Source organism: Corvus cornix, chromosome Z (assembly GCF_000738735.6).
Source record: "Corvus cornix cornix isolate S_Up_H32 chromosome Z, ASM73873v5, whole genome shotgun sequence".
Lineage (NCBI taxonomy): Eukaryota > Metazoa > Chordata > Aves > Passeriformes > Corvidae > Corvus > Corvus cornix.
Window position 1 is genome coordinate 65,790,819 of NC_046357.1, and position 18,536 is coordinate 65,809,354.

At 39.6% G+C, this 18,536-nt stretch overlaps 1 protein-coding gene across 7 annotated transcripts in view; it reads left to right on the top strand.

Moving 5' to 3' along the window:
* The window catches only part of ARHGEF28 (Rho guanine nucleotide exchange factor 28), a 118,512-nt gene that overhangs the window by 52,967 nt on the left and 47,009 nt on the right, over positions 1–18,536 (top strand). For 5 of the 7 annotated variants that reach the window (XM_039567389.1, XM_039567391.1, XM_039567390.1 and 2 more), the window contains 4 exons: positions 10,322–10,452; positions 12,780–13,081; positions 15,558–15,702; positions 16,998–17,109. In XM_039567389.1, the coding sequence (XP_039423323.1) occupies positions 10,322–10,452; positions 12,780–13,081; positions 15,558–15,702; positions 16,998–17,109 (690 nt within the window). Of the gene's footprint in view, positions 1–2,359; positions 2,611–10,321; positions 10,453–12,779; positions 13,082–15,557; positions 15,703–16,997; positions 17,110–18,536 lie in introns of those variants that run through there. The other 2 variants (XM_019282040.3, XM_019282042.3) reach the window with 2 other exon arrangements.

The following is an 18,536-nucleotide window of genomic DNA, read 5'->3' on the forward strand; positions in this document are numbered from 1 at the left end:
AAATAGATGATAAACAGCAGGAGTGCATGATCAGGGTTTTATCACTGCAGAAATTAGTCATTGGATTCTCCGAGAATTATGTAATAGGGCTGCTGTTGAAAAATTATTTAACAATCTTAATTACTAATTTGTGTTAGAATGTTAAGTGAACGTGGCTTGTTTAATGGAGGGAGGCAATAACTGAGCAGTCAGTGAAAACATTTATGCAGTGTACAGAGGTCATTCAGGAAAGTAAATGTCTCGGCATGTAAAGTATTTTAATGCCATTAAATACACTGGCTGCATTTCCTCATGGTGAATGTTTTGTTCGGCTCTGGTCATCCCTCCCTGGACTAAACAGAAGTCCAGGAAGACCAATGAGAGTGAGTTCTTTTAGCTGAATATATAAGCAAAAAAACCCAGATTTGCAGAAAAGATGCACAAAGGGAGATATCATTGAAGTAAGCAAAATTTACCATTTCTCATAAAGTAGAACAAAAGAATAATTGATGAAATTGAAAGGTGAGAAATTTTAAAGCAAAGTGTAAAACAAACAGCCCTCTAAATTTAAACCGCCCTTTGTCCATGGAACACTGCCATTTGTGCATGTTTGAAATGAAAGCTTTTATTCTGGTTGGCGTTAAATATATCCAGTGAGCCAGACAGCACACTTGTGTAGGGAATCTTGCTGTGTAGGGGGGAAATCTTTTCTCTTGGAGCAGTTGGAAAGGCTTTCTTTAATTGATATGGTCTGTCCTATCCTTTTCTCAAATCATGGCCATGGTGGGAGGCAGGCGAGTGCCCTGGGTGGTGTGCAGGTGGGAAGGAGTACGTCAGTGGCTGCATTCCTGTATGCCCAGGGGATTTATCAGTGCAATTTGAACCTGACATTCCAGGGAGTGGAGATATTTTGAAGTGGATGCTTAAAGCATGGATTTATATCCTCCCTGTATTTTCCATTGTCTGTTGTAATTCCCTGGGGCTGTTAATTATACATATAAATCAAACAAAGTCTCTGTGAGTGTCTAATATTTAAAGTGAAAGTCTAAGGCTTCCAGCGTCTGGGGTGAATTACTCTTTTCAGGCCTAACAAAGCTGGCAGAACTTCAGTTAAAGGAAGGGCAGAACAATGATGTGTTTCAATCGTGTTTTATGTAATTTGTGCACTTTATGAAGGGCTTGTATAATTACTTTATCCCTGAAAATATGATAGATATTTTTCTAATGGGTTTTGAATTAAATTTGCATTTGAATTGCATTATTTTCTTCAACAAATACATTGTTATCTCTGAACGAAATGTGGATCAAAGAATCACTTGAAACATAATACAGAAGTAGCGCTGCAGACCTTAGCAGCCTGAAAAATAATTGAAGTGAAGTAAGGAATGTTAACAAGCTCAAATGTCATCATCTTCCAAAACCTGACATTTAAGCTGATCCACATTCCCTCTCCTCCTTTATGTGGAATACAAAACCACATACATTGTGGAGTAACTAAAAGAAATGTTTGCTGGAGTTGGTTAAGAAACAGTGGACATGTTATTTTTGTATTAGCTCTTGTATAGCCACATACGAGCCTGTTTGAAAAAAATGTAGTTTGTGTAGAGTAAAGATGTTGGGGGAAGGGATAATGAGTTCCTACTGAATACTAATTGCCTATGAGTTGTTCAGGGAGACTGTATAAGAATGGAAGATTTGTTGTAAATTAGTCACTAGCTGTATTGTGCACTGCCGTGAAGTTAGACCAGAGCTGTAAAGGTGCCAGCTCTACAAAATCCTGATGATTCACTGTCTTAACTTGGTGACTGTGTGAAGGAGAAATTACTGTGCAGACTAAATATTATTGGAATAAATGCTCCTCTAATGACAGTGTAATCTTTCTTCATGACACTTAAGCTTTAAGCTCATTTGAGCTAGAAAGATGGGAGTGACAGATTTTGAGTGGGTTATCACTGCTTTTCCAGCTGCAACATCCCAAGGTCTGCCAAAACTAAATGCTGAGAGGAGGGGTATTACTCTGGAGTCATATAGAGCCCAGCAGATTGATTAGTACTCTTAGCTTGGTGTTAATCTTAGGCTTCTTTAGTTCCAGCATTTTGCCTGATGTCAATTTGAGATCTTCTAAACCCCACTTTTAGCATGGAAACAAAGCTTTGCAATAGTTTATTTGCTTTTGAGAAGTATTTTCTCATTCCTTACCTGGCTCCTTTTGTTTTCATTTGCATCAAAATGGAAAGGTGAGTTAATGATTCATTGGCACACAGTGACCTTTCAAATAGCTCTTGACCGCAATGCAGCAGCTCAGCTCGAAGCTCTCATACTTTAACCTCCTTGCCTCTGCTTTAATATTTGCAGCCTGATCTGTCTACATGCCTGGATGCCTGAAGAGTGCAAACATTTACAGCTTCTCCCTCCCCTGTGTTTAGTGGGCAATTTGATCCTTCTTTGTCCATTCGTTTATTCCACATTACTCTTAGGCTTGACTTGCTATTGAGAACAACAAAGTGCAACTTTGGGAATCTGCTCTCTGTTTATTTAATACAAAAATGGACTCAGACTCTGATTCACCTTTTAATTACTCTTGGCCTTCATTACCTAAAATGAGGATTCGAAGAAGGGCAACCAAACCAGGTAGAAAAAGCTATCTTCTTTTAAATGACTCTTGCTTTACAGCTCTGCCTCCTTTTCATTTTCTGCTTCTGTGCAGGTGGCTCTATAAACAGCTTGTGTGAGGTAGATTTTCTTTCTGTCAAAAGTTAACCTCACCACTTTTTATGCCTTTTTAGATAATGGAGTTGGAATTTGTTAAGTAAAAAGAAAGTATTTTTTCTCCAGATTATGTACTGTTCTTTATGATTGTTTTTATTACTTTACTCTCTTAAGGCTTTTTTTTCTTCTTGATGTATGTGTAGCTCTCACTGAACAGCTCTGACACCCGGAGCTGCATGGCACAGCAGCAGCTGCAAAAAGCTCTGCTGGTTGCAGTTGTTTTCATTTAGGGAGAATCTGCTAATTCAACCATGCCTCAACAACTAACAGGATTTTTTTTTTTTAATTATGTGAAAAAATCTTACCGAAATGAAGAGAAAAATCTTAACGCTTTCTGCAAAAGAAAATGAAAAGGGCCAGTTAATGTCTTTGCACAATTAGACGTTATCCTTTTTTGTGGAGAAATCTTTGGGAGGTAAGGATTATAAATGCTGTCAGTGTGAGAAAGGGGAGTTTTAAGGAGGCTCAAAGGCACTGACTGGTAAGCTTATGTAAGGAAGAATTATGATCGGAAGCTCTAATGAGGAAAGAAAAATTTTTGCTACATATAAAAGCAAAAAAATGAAGACAAAGAATGGCAAAAAAATATGATTTTGGTTCTTTTCATAGAATTGGGTTTTTTTGTGTGTGTGTTTCAGAAAGGGAAAAAAAATCAGAGAGGTAAGATGCATCAATGTCACTAAATTCAGTAAGCCAAGAGAATAATTTTTATGCAGACTGAGACTTTGACCTAGTTCAGAGTGAAAAATGTGTACAGAATGCATGTTTTAATGTGCAAGGCACTTCCTCAACTTTTTACTTCTTTTCATGGGGAAATCCAGTATTTCCCAAGTGTGCGGGAGTTTCTGCAGTGCATTTGGATGCACATGCAATTTGCAAAGATGAAGTGAGTTGCAAGTTGCACAGTATGTGTTTACTCCACCTCAAATGATGACTCGTTTTATCTGTAAATGCTGTAGCTGTGCACCTGTCCTTCATTCACTTCTGTTTAGACAGCTTTTTTTTTAATACTTCACCAGTTGTAAAGCACTGGATGCAGATGTAGTGTTTGCGTGCTACAGTATTGCACCTTGTCTTCTATCCGTGTTAATAGTATACCAATACATGTGGCTTATACACACAACTGACCTTTTATGTGGGGTTGTTGGAGCAGGAAGGTGCATTTTGAGTACATGCTCGTATTTCAGTGCTAAAATTCAAGGGTTCATTTGTGCTTGGGGGATTGAAATTCTGTGTGCTGATGTGGTAGGAGAAGTGCCTGTGCAAGGGGACAACAGGCTCATGATCTAAGCTTGTGATCTTTGTTTTTTCCTGGTAGTATTTGAACATGACCTGTTGATCCTGGCATGCAGGTGTGGACACATAGCTCATAGTTGCATTTTGTTCATACAGGGGTTCAGGTCTCACTGAACAAGAGCCTTGCAGTGCCTGGCAGGAAACAGTGCAGGGTTCTTCCAGCCACTCCACAAGTCACAAAATCATGTACCTCTGCTGGGTACTCCAGCTGTTCTGGACAATGAAATTTCAACTGCCTCCCTTCCCCTCGGAAGCATCAGGCTGCTGGTTTCTTGGTCTGGGGTTGCTCCTCTTGGGAGGCAGGGGAGATGTGCAGAGTGTCCCACTCTTGGGAACAGAGAGTCAAAGTTCTCACATGCCACTTTGCACCATGTGCATCAGTGTTTTCACATGTTAAGTTCCCTTTGAGGCCCAAGGTCAGTTTTCATCCCTGCTCAGAAACCTTTCAGACTGGGTGTGCAGCCCCTGCCCTTCCCCTGAACTTCTGCAGTCTGTCAGGAGCCGAGTGCAGGCCTCACTCCTTTGGGACATGCATTGCAGATTGCTCCCTTCTGCTGACGCTGATGGGCATGGTATACTTAAAGGGTAATTAGCCTATACAGAGAGTGTGTGAACATGACTCTGTCTTAGTGATTTGACGCGGGAGAGGATCTAGTTTTTTTCCTTGCTGCAAGACACCAAAGGTATTTATGTTATGTGAAATTGTCACAAAGCATAGTCCTTACTCTGCATAGTCCTACCTGTCCAGAGATAGTGACTCTCTCAGCCTTTTTGAGGGCTTTAAAAACCTTCAGAGGTGCTGAGAATATCTGTCTCTTGTGAGTCTGTCCTACTGCACTGGGAGGTGGGAGTTACACGCTGAGTCCACTCATGCAGAGGTGGGAAGTGAAACCAAACATCCCACATCAAGGGAAAGTACTTTTTTATTTGTGTACTGTTCTATGAAAAGAGACACCAACTTATTTCTGTCTGTATATTCATTTGACTGTGAATCCCATGTTGAAAACAGATGCTATCTTACCGCCCACATTTAGGTGACCAAGACCAAAGTCAGACTGACAAGTGTATTTATTCTATGGAAAATAATACCCACGTCTTGAACATATTGGCATTATTTTCCAGGATCTATATGCCTGATCCCCCTTGTGCAGTATATAGGAAACACAGTGCTTTGGTCTCCACTTTACAGATTTAAGACAGTTAAATGTTCATCTATGACAATAGCACTTCAAAGCCTACTTCATTTACCCTCCACGTAGGGTTATCCTCAAGTATTTGCTTAATTTTGCTGTTGTGAGTAGCTGCACTGTCTGAATGAAGGCCTAAGACACCTCAGTTAAGGGTGCAGTTCTCCCACTGAAATTGGTTATATGGGTCATATCTACAGATGTACATGTCACTTCAGTTGCACCCATACTAGGAACTTCCTCCTTAAAATTCAGGTGACCTGGATTTAGAGGAGTATATCTGCAGCCCTGCATGACCCATGCGCTTAGCTGTCTGTATTTTTCACTGACTTCCAATTATACATTAACCCCTTGCTCAGATTGCTGGGGGTAAATGTGATGAGCTGTCTGAAAACTATTCATTGTATCTAGAGAATGGAATTTGTAATTTCTTTCCTGGCTCTTGGCTTTCTCACGTTGATATATTTCACTGCTCTTTTACTGTATGTTCTCTCATGAAACAATTTAAGTTTTGATTTTTGTGAAAAAAAAGTCAGTGTTTGTTCTTGGCATTTTCTGACACAGGTCATTGAAAGCTATACATGTTCTTACACCAATATAAAACATGTTTTTAATTACTGTTATGATGATAATGTGTTTTTTTAAAGTTCTAGTATTTGTGTAAGCTGCGTGGCTGGTAAAACCTGGTGCAGCCTTTGCTGTATAACTCTACAATGTTACAGAAGATGTAGAGAACTTGTGCCTAGTTACTCTTTAGTCAAGGTCTTTTATTTTACCCATGTTTGGAGATTATTCTTCCTAGCATGACATCTAAATAACACATACATCTGTCTTGATTGTTCATTAAGGAGATGGCAGAGAGCCACAGGCTCTTCTAAAGGAGGCATGTCTTTATTCTTTTTCTGTGATCACGGTGTAGATCCAGAGGGTGTTCAGCTCTGGCAGAAGGATCAGCTTGTTGAGCTGTGCTTGCTGGGTTGTTTCAGTAGCAAAGCCAATTCTCCTCTGTTGTATTCAGGTCATTTTTACTTTAGTAAGCATCTTGAAATCCATTTCCAATACCTTACAGAACCTAGACTCTTCTGGGGACACCTTTACCAGTTTGCTCTGGCAGTCCTGTCTTTTCAAAAACCATGCTGAACTTTTGCATTGGCAGTGTGATTTTTGAAATCCTAGGAGAGATTTTTGAAAGCCTAGGAGAGATTTTTGAGACATTTTGTTTGAAAATGGATTTTATTGATATTCTTCACCTTTCAGACAAGCGCAGCCTTTCTGCATATTACTGCTGGTACCCAGTACAGTCAGTTACCTGCTGCCGTGTTAACCTGGAGGGGAAGGTCTGCTGATGGTCCCTGTAAGATCAAGAGGACTTGTAGCCAGCAAGGCAGGTTGGAGGCAGTTAGTGAAGCTGTAGGAATGTAGTGGGTGATTTGGACACTTGCAATGATTTTGTCACCTTTTAAACTATGCAGGCCTTTCTGGTGGAAATAAGTTACTAGCACAGTCAATGTGTAATTAATATTGCTCTCCCCCACATTCAGCAAAGTCTTTAAACTTCTCGTGTTACAAAGTTACTTGGATGTAATCATCTCTTCACACATGTTTGAAATTGAGGGGGTGAGGGGGCAGAGTGGAAGTAAAGAGGTACAGTGGGGTCATATTGCCATTGCACTCAGTGATCTTGAAGGTCTTTTCCAACATTCAAAATTCTGTGATTCTTTGAAGACTGAAATAATTTGTTACCATTTAAAATCCAAATGAGTATTTATTTACTCATCTCACACTTAACAACAGACTAACTGGAGCATCTCCAAGAAAACATATGGCATTTAACAGGGATAATTAATAAAGATTTACAGACCGAATATACCACAGGTAGCATATTCTGATATAGCTTGTACTTGCAGCAGCTTTCTCCAGAATTTGTTACTTAGAATGTTACTCTTGTACAGAACTTTAAAATAATGTAAAATGTGTTATTAGAAGCTGCTATGTAAGTTAAAATCGGAAGTAACAGGGGGATTTGTGTTGTTTCTGGTTTGGGATGTCCAGTCCACTAAGTGACTGTGAAGACCCCATGTGACATCCTACCCTCAAGGGTAAGCGATCATCCAAGATGCTCATAGATGCTCATGGTCAAAATGAATGGCAAAAGTCGGAGAGTCCACAAAAGCGTATGAAGTTTTATTAGTAAATTTCAACGTGGCATGGAAATTATTATAAGGTAGTTCCTGATGTCCTTCTATAAGCACACAGCAGTAGATTTTGGGTAAAGAGGTAGGTTGACAGAGAAGAGAGAGAGAGAGGGAGATGTATTAAAGAGGGGGAGAGAGAAAGAAAGGGAGATCACCAGTCCTGGCTTCACTGTCAGTTCAGCTAGTGGGGTGTCCAGGGTCCTGGGGCTCCTGTACAACCCAGCTTTGGAGGAGTACATTTTTTAGATAGTTTTTTTCACATCCTGGAGCTAATTTTCTTGCTTTCTATGTAAATGAGTTATCGTGCACAGTCCATTCTTCTAGACCTTTCTGGAAACGGGTCAGAGGGCTTTGTGGGTCTCGGGTTGTCTTGATCCCTCCACTGCAGTCCATGCCCACTTCTTGACTTCATTCCTGTACTTGAACTGTATTGTGTTGTGCTTATCTCCAGGATTCAGAAGAAGGACATTTGTCCCAAAAAAGTGCTGCCCTACTTCTTGAGCCACATCTTGTTCTTTTTCGCAGGGTGTCATTACCAGCAATCCTTGGCTGGCTCCACAGCTATCGTTCATTGGTGTTTGAGACATACGCATCAGCCCCCTTATCTTCAAGGCTTCTGCACCCCAGCAGTGGGAACTATTGCTGAAGTCCAGAAACTGACTTCTTAGGCTCAGGTTTATGCCGTGATATGGGAATCCCTAATTCCTGGGCTGTTTTTTGGGGGTATGTGTTGAACCTGTGCCAGCCTAGCACTGGAGATGTACACCACCCTTGCCTGTTGTACCCAGTGGGTTTGTATACAAGAGGGAGTGCAGACTGGGGAAGGTAGTAAGCATACAAGAAAAAATGGAGAGTCTGACACTTACTTTTTTGCCTCATTGTTGGTTTAGGAGCAACCCTTGGAAATCTTTATTTGCCACAAGAAAGTACTGCCAATTTTGCCAAATCACATTTCCATGTGAGGTGAGCTGCCAGAGTTTGATGAGCTGCTGTAGAACACAATGCTTTTATACTACTTATAAACAAAGGCTTTGGGATCTTGTCAGACATAAGGAAATGGTGTGTAGCTTTAGCAGTTCTTAATATGACAGTCACTAAAATTGTGTTAAAATTCTTGCAGGAGGGAAAAACAAAATGAGATGCGTAAGAATGTTTTAATAGTATGAAATCCCACAAGCCCTGCCAGGATTTGAAACCAAATATTCATAGTGTGCCATTTCTAAATGGGAATTTCCATCTTTCTCTGATTATAGAGGTTATTGTTCTTAGGCTTTATGAGATAGCATCTTAAAATTAAATAAAAGCTGTGGTGTATCACTACAGATTTGACTGGTCTGGGACTTTTTTTTTCAAAGCAACAAATGCACCAGACCTTAACAAGTGTTGTTTCTAATCCAGTTCTATTTTTTCATTATGACTTTTCGTGCAATCTAATGGCTATAAGCATCTTGGATGGGCTTTGAGCAACCTGATCTAGTGAAAGATGTCCCTGGGTATGGCTGGGGGGTTGGACTAGATAACCTTTAAACTTCTTTTTCAACCCAAATCATGCTATATGGCTCTGTGACCTTCCAAAAGCAGTTACATTACTTTAGGAATATAGTGTGGGGAAGTCTTTAGTGGTATCTTTTCCTTCACACCTCTGCAGAAAATAAATTTATGATGCAGCATAAAAAGATGTAAAGAATGATATTTAATAACAGCCAAACTCAAATTACGTTTATTGAGTGTTTTGATTTTGGCTGTTTTGCTGGGTGCAGTAGTTTCCTCTATCACAATCATTCTTATGCTAGTCTGTCTCCATTCACTTCCAATGGCAATGCTTGACTTACTGCATTTTAAGGAAAACTACATTACAACTGTGATTTTTTTTAGCCTGTTTTCACACGGTTTACAATAAGACTGGTTTCTGCTTTGTCAAATTTTCCTCTGTTTACATTCAGAAGATAACCCAGCTCAAATGCTGCACTGGTACGTGCTCCTCATTCTTACAAGCAGCTTTAAGAGAAGTGGGCCTCCAGGACAGAGGATTTCTGCTGCTCAAAGGCATAAAATACACAGACCATGCAGCTTTTTATAATATTTGTAGTCAGGAGCACACTTTTGAAAACTAAACTCTGGATTTCTGTTAATGTTTTCTGGTGAAACTTGTCAAAAGCAGATCAGATGCAGTATTCATCCCAAACATCCTGTTCATGGATCAAGTCTTGCTTGATTGCTATCAATCTGTAAAGGCAGTATTAGTGGTATATTATTTATATCCCTATTGCAATTTTATTGGTGTTTTTTGGTTTTGTTTTGGTTCATTGGTTGGTTGGTTTTTTGTTTTGTTTTGAGGTTTTTTTTGTGTTTTTGTTTCATTTTAAGAACAGTAATCTGATTTCTTAGTTTAAGATCATCATTTTTGTGGCTACCAGTAGGTAGAATGCTTTAGGGGAATCATTATTTGGCTGCAATTGAACAGTATTTAATTCATGTAATGTATCAGATGTCAGGTGTTTTATGTATCAGCCAGAATCATGCATAATTCATCCCAGCCTATAAATCTTGTTCTGTGTTCTACTGCAACCACAAATCTCTACAAAGTTCTAGCTTAGGTGGAAAATAGAAGCTTTTTGCTAGACAAGATACAGGAACATTGATTTTTTAGTTATGTGAATGATTCTGTGGTACTCTAAAGAGTCTTGTCAGCTAAAGGCTTCCCGGAACATATGGCAAATGTTGGGCAATTATGAAATGAGCAGGTTTTGGTGCAGTCACACAAATATTACTCAAATTGTAATGCTTAGATTTGGTGCTTAATGCTTAACTTTCCCGTTTTTATGATAGTATGTATACATGAGAAGGAAATGGTTTGAGATTTAATGGCAAATTTCCCATGCTTTTTTTTTCCAGAGCACAGACACTCTACCCTTGATGTTCTAAGGAAATTGAAGTCTCCCCCTACTTTCTTTGCTGCAACCAGACTTTCTCCCATGCTGAGTGGAAGTGATGAAGTATATGCAAACTGCATGGTAGTAGACCAAGTAAGCTTATATTTGAACTTTGGCTAATTTTTCTTTGTCTTCTATTAATTTATTTGCATGATAGTAGGATTTTCTGTCACTGTCAGCAGTGGTGTGTTGTCAATTAGTAAAATTTAAATTAAAACCAGTAATATCTTACTCTCCTCAGCTATGTTTTGTAACCTTTTTATGAGGTGTCTTTCAATAGAGTCAGTCAATTATAGGAATTATTCTCCCTAGCCTGCAGGAAGAACTCTAAGGCTGGTGTTATCATCTCTTCTGTGTGTTGGTGAGCTAAACAGCATGTGCTTCTTTCTAAAAAATGTTTACAATATTACTTGCTCATGTGCACTTCAGATTTCTGAATTCTGCGTACATTCACAGTACAGACAAATTTGCTGATAATTTCAGAAGTTGATTAAAAGCTCATAGTAAAGCTTATAGGCTCAACAAAACCAAGGTATTACTGAAAAGGTGAAGCTGATGTCCTACAGCTCTCATGGAACATTCTGATATTGGAGATCCTGATTTAGTATTCCTGTTTCTGATTTGTCACCAGCACTGGAGATGACTTAAAGTGTCTGTACCAAATTATATTTTACATCAGTCCGTTGCACCTGGAATCTTTCCTCCATGGTCACGCTCAGATACCATAATTTGGGCTGGGGGGATGAGTCTGACTAGTCACAGCATGTATGTGGTGGCTGGGTCTAGTTAAATAGACACCAGCTTCTGGTGGCATGTAGCTACTTTCCAGTGATGCTTTAAGTGATTTATTCATTTGTAACCTGCTTTAGGCTCTCCCTTGCCTGAAAGTTGGAATATAGAAGTAAGAAATTACCAGATAATATTAGAAGTCTGAGATTTTGCAAGTGTGATTTCTTTTCTTTTCTTTGCCTCCTGCCTGTCCCTACCCCATGCTCTGAAACACTTCATTCACTGCAGATCCAGTTCATCATGACAGATGTGATGGAAGTTTAAGTCAGAGGCTGAGTGTGTTCAAAATGCACTGAAGAGATGTATGTAATAATGACCCATGAGTGAGCAGCTGTCAGGGGACTATAAAGTGCAGTCTTTGAATGCTTGATTTGAACAATATCGAGGTTGGAGATGGTGATGTTACCCAAGTACATTGCTCAGGTGACCTTCAGCTAACCTTTGTTCCGTATGTGGTCGCATTCTACTTTTTAAAACTGAGGATTGGGGCCAGATTCTCCCTTAAGCACCATGCAGCAGGAGGCAGAGTGGCTGCAGGAGAAGGTCCCTCTCGTGCTGAGGAGGAACACTGCCCAAACAGGAACAGCTGCATAAGACCTGGGAAAAGCATTTTACCTTTGTGCATGTCATGTGCACAGTGCAACAAAAGTGTTTCCAGACTTGCATGCACTGTATCTTTGAATGCAAATGTGGGCTGCTGTAAAAATGCCAGCAGTTCTTCCTGTCTTTTACTAAGAGAAACACAGTTAAGATGGGGATGAAAGCACATCTCAAGAGGGACTGGAGAAGAGGAAGTCAGCAATCTGAAAGACCAGGGCTTAGGACACTCTTGCATTCCTTCCTTTATTCTTGCTTTTATACAGGTGCTTTTTGGAGACTGAATGTTTCCACTGGCAGTGTGACTTTTCACATAGTATTTGATATCTAATTAGATGACTGTAGCCCCTAGCTAAAAGACTAACAGTGAACTGTATTTTAGTATCTTCTGCAGAGTCAACAGGGAATTCAAAGAATTATTTGTTACTAGAGTCTAAGTCCTGATCCCTGTACCTAAGAAAATAGAATTCCCAAATCCATCCCTGTCTGTGCAGAAAGAGAGGTTCTTCAGGCCCCGTATTGCTTAATGGCAAAAAATAAGAGTCCTTTCCCTTCCTCCCATCAAGAAACTCTGTTCCAGGTCATGTATATTTATCTCAAAGCTTAGGAAACTGGTGCTGTAAAATTGAAAGTGCATGATGTGTAGGCTGATTTTTCCACATTAAATTGCACAATTATTGAATTCTCTTCCATATGTCTCCCACACTAATGTATTATGCTTATTTTTTGCTCAACTCAAGGGTAGTTTTTAATAAAATCTATAAATATATATATCACTAAATTTAATATAAGGTATATATATGAGTGAGAAATTCAGTAGACTTGGAAATACCAATTCATTGCTGCTCTAATTAGGGAAAAAAGCAATGCAAAGTCTTGAATTTCTTAGCCATACAACTTCCCTTAAATTCATGTGGTGTAGAAAGTAATAGGGAAAACCCCACAGAACATATATCCATAAATAAAATGGAAAACTGCTCTGGTCCTTGTTTCCTTGTTGTTGCCTCTTACCAGCATTCATTTTTTACCTGCAGGCTGGAGAACTAAAGACTAACTACATTCATGGAGATGGTGTCAGCAGTGAAATATCTCTGAATCCCACCAACTCAATCCCGATGGCTAAGAGCTCTTCATCTCCCTCCCTTGAGGAGAATGATCAATTTATATATCTCCCAGATGAACAAAGTCAAAGGCCAGTGAAAAATGAAGAAAATGCAGGATCAAGGCATGCCATTTCACCTTCTCATCTGTATGGAGCAGATTCGTATCTTACATTCAAGACCCATGGATTTATTAAGGATTGGGGCCAAATTTATGCTGATATGAAAAAAAGAAGGTATGGAATTGACTTATTGATATGGCCAGAATAACCATTATTTATAACCACCTTTTGTTTAAAAAGGTGAAGCAGAATCTGAAGTAATAAATATTATTATTGGGGTGAAATCTCTGTTTTTCATTACTAATAGTTATTGTCCTAATAATCTGTTTTCATAAAATAGCTGTGAAGATATTTTTAACAAATAAAAAGTGTCCTCTTAGTAAATGTATTTTGAATGCAAATGGATACTTTTATACCTTTATTTCTTGTATGCAAATACTCTTTACAAAAGAAAAGATAATAATCAGCTCTTCACTGTCACTGCCGCTGTGGCATTTCTGACAGAGAACAGAATTCCGCTCTGGTTTTCCTCTGTTATATTTTCCATTAAGAAAATAGTCCAAAATCTGTTGAAGTCTCTGGGAATCTGTCAAGTCTTTAAATAGGCCTGTAGGAGGACCATGTTATTCCTGATTGCATAGGTATTTTTTATCTCAAAAGACGCAGTGCAGAGTATAGCTGCTGTTTCTGATAGGTTTAGATTGTTTTCTTCTCCACTGCTGGTACACAAGGTTTGCTGCCATTTGTCTGAAGATCCTCCTCCAAATGGCTTCAGGTTATGGTGGGAACTGGTAGGCTTTAGAAATGCAGAGAGCTTTGAAGACGGAACTATAATTTTGGTTATTAAAATTAGGTTTTTAACAGTTAATTTAAAAATGAAACAACTTAACAATGAATTTTCTTGATGAAAAGGTTTTATTGCTTCTCTGAATAGATGAGATTCCTTCTTCTGCAGGAGGAAATTTGAATCTTGCTCCCACCTTTTAAGACTATTAGGAATAGTTGGATGTGGAGCATCAGATCTTTGTAAAACAGTAAGGAAGCAGAAGGATCAGCCAATTATTTTTTAAAATAGGCAATAAAATTTTCTCTACCTTAATTTTGAGTTTCTTACGCAACTATGAAGTCCCACTAGGAGGAATCTTTAACACAGATAATACAATAAATGTCAGAGTTTTTCTTTCACAATCCTTTTTTTTTTTTTTACTAACTGTGGGGATGTCATGTAGAATACTGTAATCTTCCTGTGCCTCTGCTTAGAAACATTTTTATCCTATATATTTTTAGATAGTCCTACCCTTTTAAAGACTTAGGTTATGTACCTGTATGAGAACTTAAGGAGTGTATATAAATTTTCAGGGACATGTGATTTGCCTTAATATGTCATATGACATATGTAAGTGATCCAAATGTTACACATAAAATAAGACTACTGGTATGTAATTCTGTTTTAAAAACAGCTTTTTATGTCAGAAAAATTCCCTGGAGAAGTTACCACAGTAGCTCATGTATTGCTATTTCAATTTTAACATGTGACAGTAACTGATAAAGCATTTATGTAACTTGTTTCTGAGATGTCACATGGGCTATTACTTGGAAACATTGCAAAATACTGTCTCTAGAATTGTAATAAGGAAGTAGTTTCAGACAGTAGCGATAGATTTGTGCCTCAAAAAAGTAGTGGTGTGTGAAGGAATTTTGGTGCTATTATTCCTGGTAGGAACTCTGGCTATTTAGAAATACCACACATAATTGGAAGTTTTATGTTGTAAGGCTGGAATGTTATTGCAAGCAGTCAACCATTCCTTCCAATCACTCTGATGAAGAGACCATGAACTTGCTCTTGCAGATAACAGGACTCATCCTGGGGAACTCATCCTGGAGATACTGCTGATCAGCCTTAGTGCACTCTCCAGCTCAGAAACCCTTGCCAATCAAATAGTCTCTACGTATTTGACATATTGATTTAGCCTGAGATTTTTCAGTCTGCTTGTAGCTCTGTATATTTTTAAATGTTTACCTTCCAAACTGAACCTCATAAACTGTCTCAAGACCCTCTTAATCTCCGTTATTGTTTTTTCTCTTCCATCTTTTGTCATGAAGTCACAGATGTAGATGAAAATATGTCTGTGAACGGCCGTATCATATCTTCCAAATACACACATGCATATAATATCCATCTATATCTATGTATCTTGAAAGCTGAGGTAGTTCTCTCAGCCCTGCTTATTGTCTCAGTTCTCTTTATCATATTTGTAGAGAAACAGGTTTATGCATGGAAAAAAAATCTCATTTTTCAGGAGATGCTGAACATGGGTCTAAAAGTAATGATCCAGAGGTGGCTGGCTGCGGTGGGAGTGTGTGGGCTCATGGGTGATGCAGATATCTGTGCAGATATCTGTGCAGATATCTGCAGATATCACTGCAGATCCACGAGGCTGGGTCAGAGGGATCCTGTACAGAGAAACTGAGTAACCAGGTGACTGCAGGCCTGAGGAAGGCCTCAGGGCATGGTTTCCCTGACATAATCATGGTGGTTTGGGCTGTCATTGTTCAGAGGATTCAGCCGTATATTTGCTTGTTGCATTTGGGCTGAAGTAAATTGCTAGGAGGAATTCAGGGAAGTTAAAGACTTCGTTGTCTTCTTCAGTTCAAGTCTTGATGACCTTGAAGTAGACTGTGGAAGTGGAGCTGTGTCGGACAGATCCCATGTTCACTACCCTCCCCTCGGCTCTTCAGAGGCCCTGGCTTCTAGCAGAGATGGATTGAACTTACCTACCAGTCTGCAGCCCAAGGTATTTGATACTGTCTTGGTTTGAATTGTTTTCCTTTCAACTAAATCACTGAAACTATGTGAGAAATATCTAAATCTGAAAGGGAAAGATGAGTTCCCATTTGGCAGTGCTGGTGTCTCCAGAGAGCACTCTCACAGACTTGCGAAGCTAGAACTCCCTGGGTGTGGCTGGGCTGGGCAGCAGCCATGGAAAGAAAGTGTCTGTCAGAAATTTGCCTCAACTTTAAAAACCACATAATTTATCAGACGTGTTTCAAAGGAAATATCTCAGATTCAGTGAATCAGCATTTTTTAACCAAAATATATTTAGTGAGAAAATGTTTAACCAGCTGTAGTTATGTGAAAGAGTAATGCTTTGTAAAGTGTACAAGTGGCCTGCTGCCTGTTTTGAAACAGTTTCTAAACTCAGGGAAATTCAATTGGGGTGTGCGTTGACCAATGTAAATCTCTTCGTTATGGTTTTCCGAAGTATCCTGTCTACATTAATTTTCATTAGACCGTGGTGCTATTTTTGAGATCTTCAGATACATACATAGGATTATTTCTTGTTTGCAGAGATTCTTTTTGATTTTTTAGATGCACTTGTTGCCACTGTAGAACTTTATCTGACTTTTAGCAAATGATTATATGAAGGGAGAAAAAGAGTTCAGCACCAACATGAATTCTGTTATGGCTGTTTAAAAAAACAATAAGGTAAGCACTTTACAGGAGTTTTAGGAATAGTCTCTGTTGAAATGCAAATGATGTATCAAACATTAGGGGATTTCCTTTCAAGGGGTATTACTGGCATATTTGGTAATTGGAAAATGTTTTCAAATACAGTAATAATTTAAAAAGCCAAAAACAATATAGAGAAAAGAGAAAGAGGTCAACTCCTTTCTTTGGAAACTCTGACATCAGTAATTACCAAGGCCTGGTCAAAGTCTGCAGGAAATGTTCTCAAAGTATTAAAGTACTAAGATTAATGCCTTCCTTGGTAAAAGAAGATAGCTTGGTCATCTGATATAATGGCCAACAGTACTGTGTGGATGTTGCCTGTTACCAAACTGAAGAAGAACCTGAGCTTTCTTAGTCTCTTAGTCTAACTTGCACCCACAACTTATTTCCTGTAGTATACAAAAATTTATCATGGTGGAAATACAACAGAATTCGTAAGAAGTCACATGAAGTTTTCAAAAATTCAACTTGAAGCCAAGAAAATGTATGCAAGTGGTCAGCTGTTCCTGATTTACTTTGTTTCTGTTGCTGATGCATTTCAAAATGACACAAGGTTTCATTAGCTGCAATTTCTCGTAGGAATGCACAGTGTTTGGGATTCGGTCACGCTCGTATTCCTGTTCCTCACCCAAAAGTTTGGTAGGAAGACCTCGCATTCCTCGGGACTTTGCAGTTGGGGATTCAAATGGAGGTTAGTTCCCTGGCTTTGTGTTATTCAATACCTGCCCGCTTCAGGCCCAGAGCTGATGGTGTTACTTTATAGAGCTCACCAGTGTGTATGTTTGGTAGCCTTCAGGTAGCCCTACCATCATCCCTAAATTTTTTCCCATCTACAGCCCCATCATGTCTCCCATGATACAGCCACTGATCTTGAGAGGGCATACAAGCTGGGAGAGCAATAGCCACAAAAACTAATGCAGACAAGGGCAGTATTCCTCTTTTTGGAAGATCCTTACCCTAGCCTCCTGCTGAGTGTCTGACAGAGATCAGGAGAAAGCTCAGGATAACACAGAGGAGGCATCAAAGAGGACAGATGGTTCCAGCTTCCCATAGATCCTCGGGAATCTCTGAGACACAGATGGGCTGTAGTATCTCTACGCGCTGGGAAGCAAAACCCACTCTCTTCATCAAGTGGAGTCAGAGATGTCTCTGCAAGAACCTTGTAATATTTTATGACTTGTTTCTGACATGCTGTATTTCTAGACACATAGTTTCATATTTAGAAGACAGCCCACACTTTTCTCAGTGAGGGTATGGGTTATATTTGAAAACTGTGCAAAGTGTGAAATACATACACTGTGCTTTTCATACAGTTCACATCACTTTAAAAACACCTGCATTTCAAGAGGCTTGCGCTCTCTCTGTAGCCGTGTAGTCCTTACTTCCAGTTTGTCTCTCACTCCAGTATACCTTTAGTTTTTCACTAATCCAGAGCAAGAGGCAGGACATGTGAGCCACAGTGAACAAGATGGAATGGACACCCAGAGATGTTGTGTATGCGTCATCATTGGAAGTGTTCAAGGCCAGATTGAATGGGGCTTTGAGCAGCCTTGTCTAGTGGTGGCATCTGTGCCCGTGGCAGGGGCATTGGAATTAGATCATAGAATCATGGAATGATTAAGGTTGGAAATGACTCCAAGGTCATTGAATCCAACCTTTGGCCAAACACCATCACGTAAATTAAACCATAGCATCAAGTACCACATCCAGCTGTTTCTTGAATACTTCAGGTGACTCTACTACCAACATGGGTGGCCCATTCCAATGCTTGACTATCGATTCAGTGAGGAAATTCTTCCTGACATCCAACCTGAACCTCCCCTGAAGCAGTTTGAGGCCATTTTCTCTAGTGCTGTCACTTGTTGACTTGGAGAAGAGGCCGACCCCCACCTGGCTACACCCTCCTTTCAGACAGTTGTAGAGACCGAGAAGGTCACCGCTGAGCCTCCTCTTCTCCAGGCTAAACATCCCCAGCTCTCTCAGCTGCTCCTCACAGGACTTGTGCTCCAGACCCTTCCCCAGTTCCATTGCCCTCCATTTTGAGAGGCTCAAAACTGAACACAGGATTTGAGGTGTGGATTCACCAGTGCCAAGTACAGGGGGACAGTCTGTGCCCTG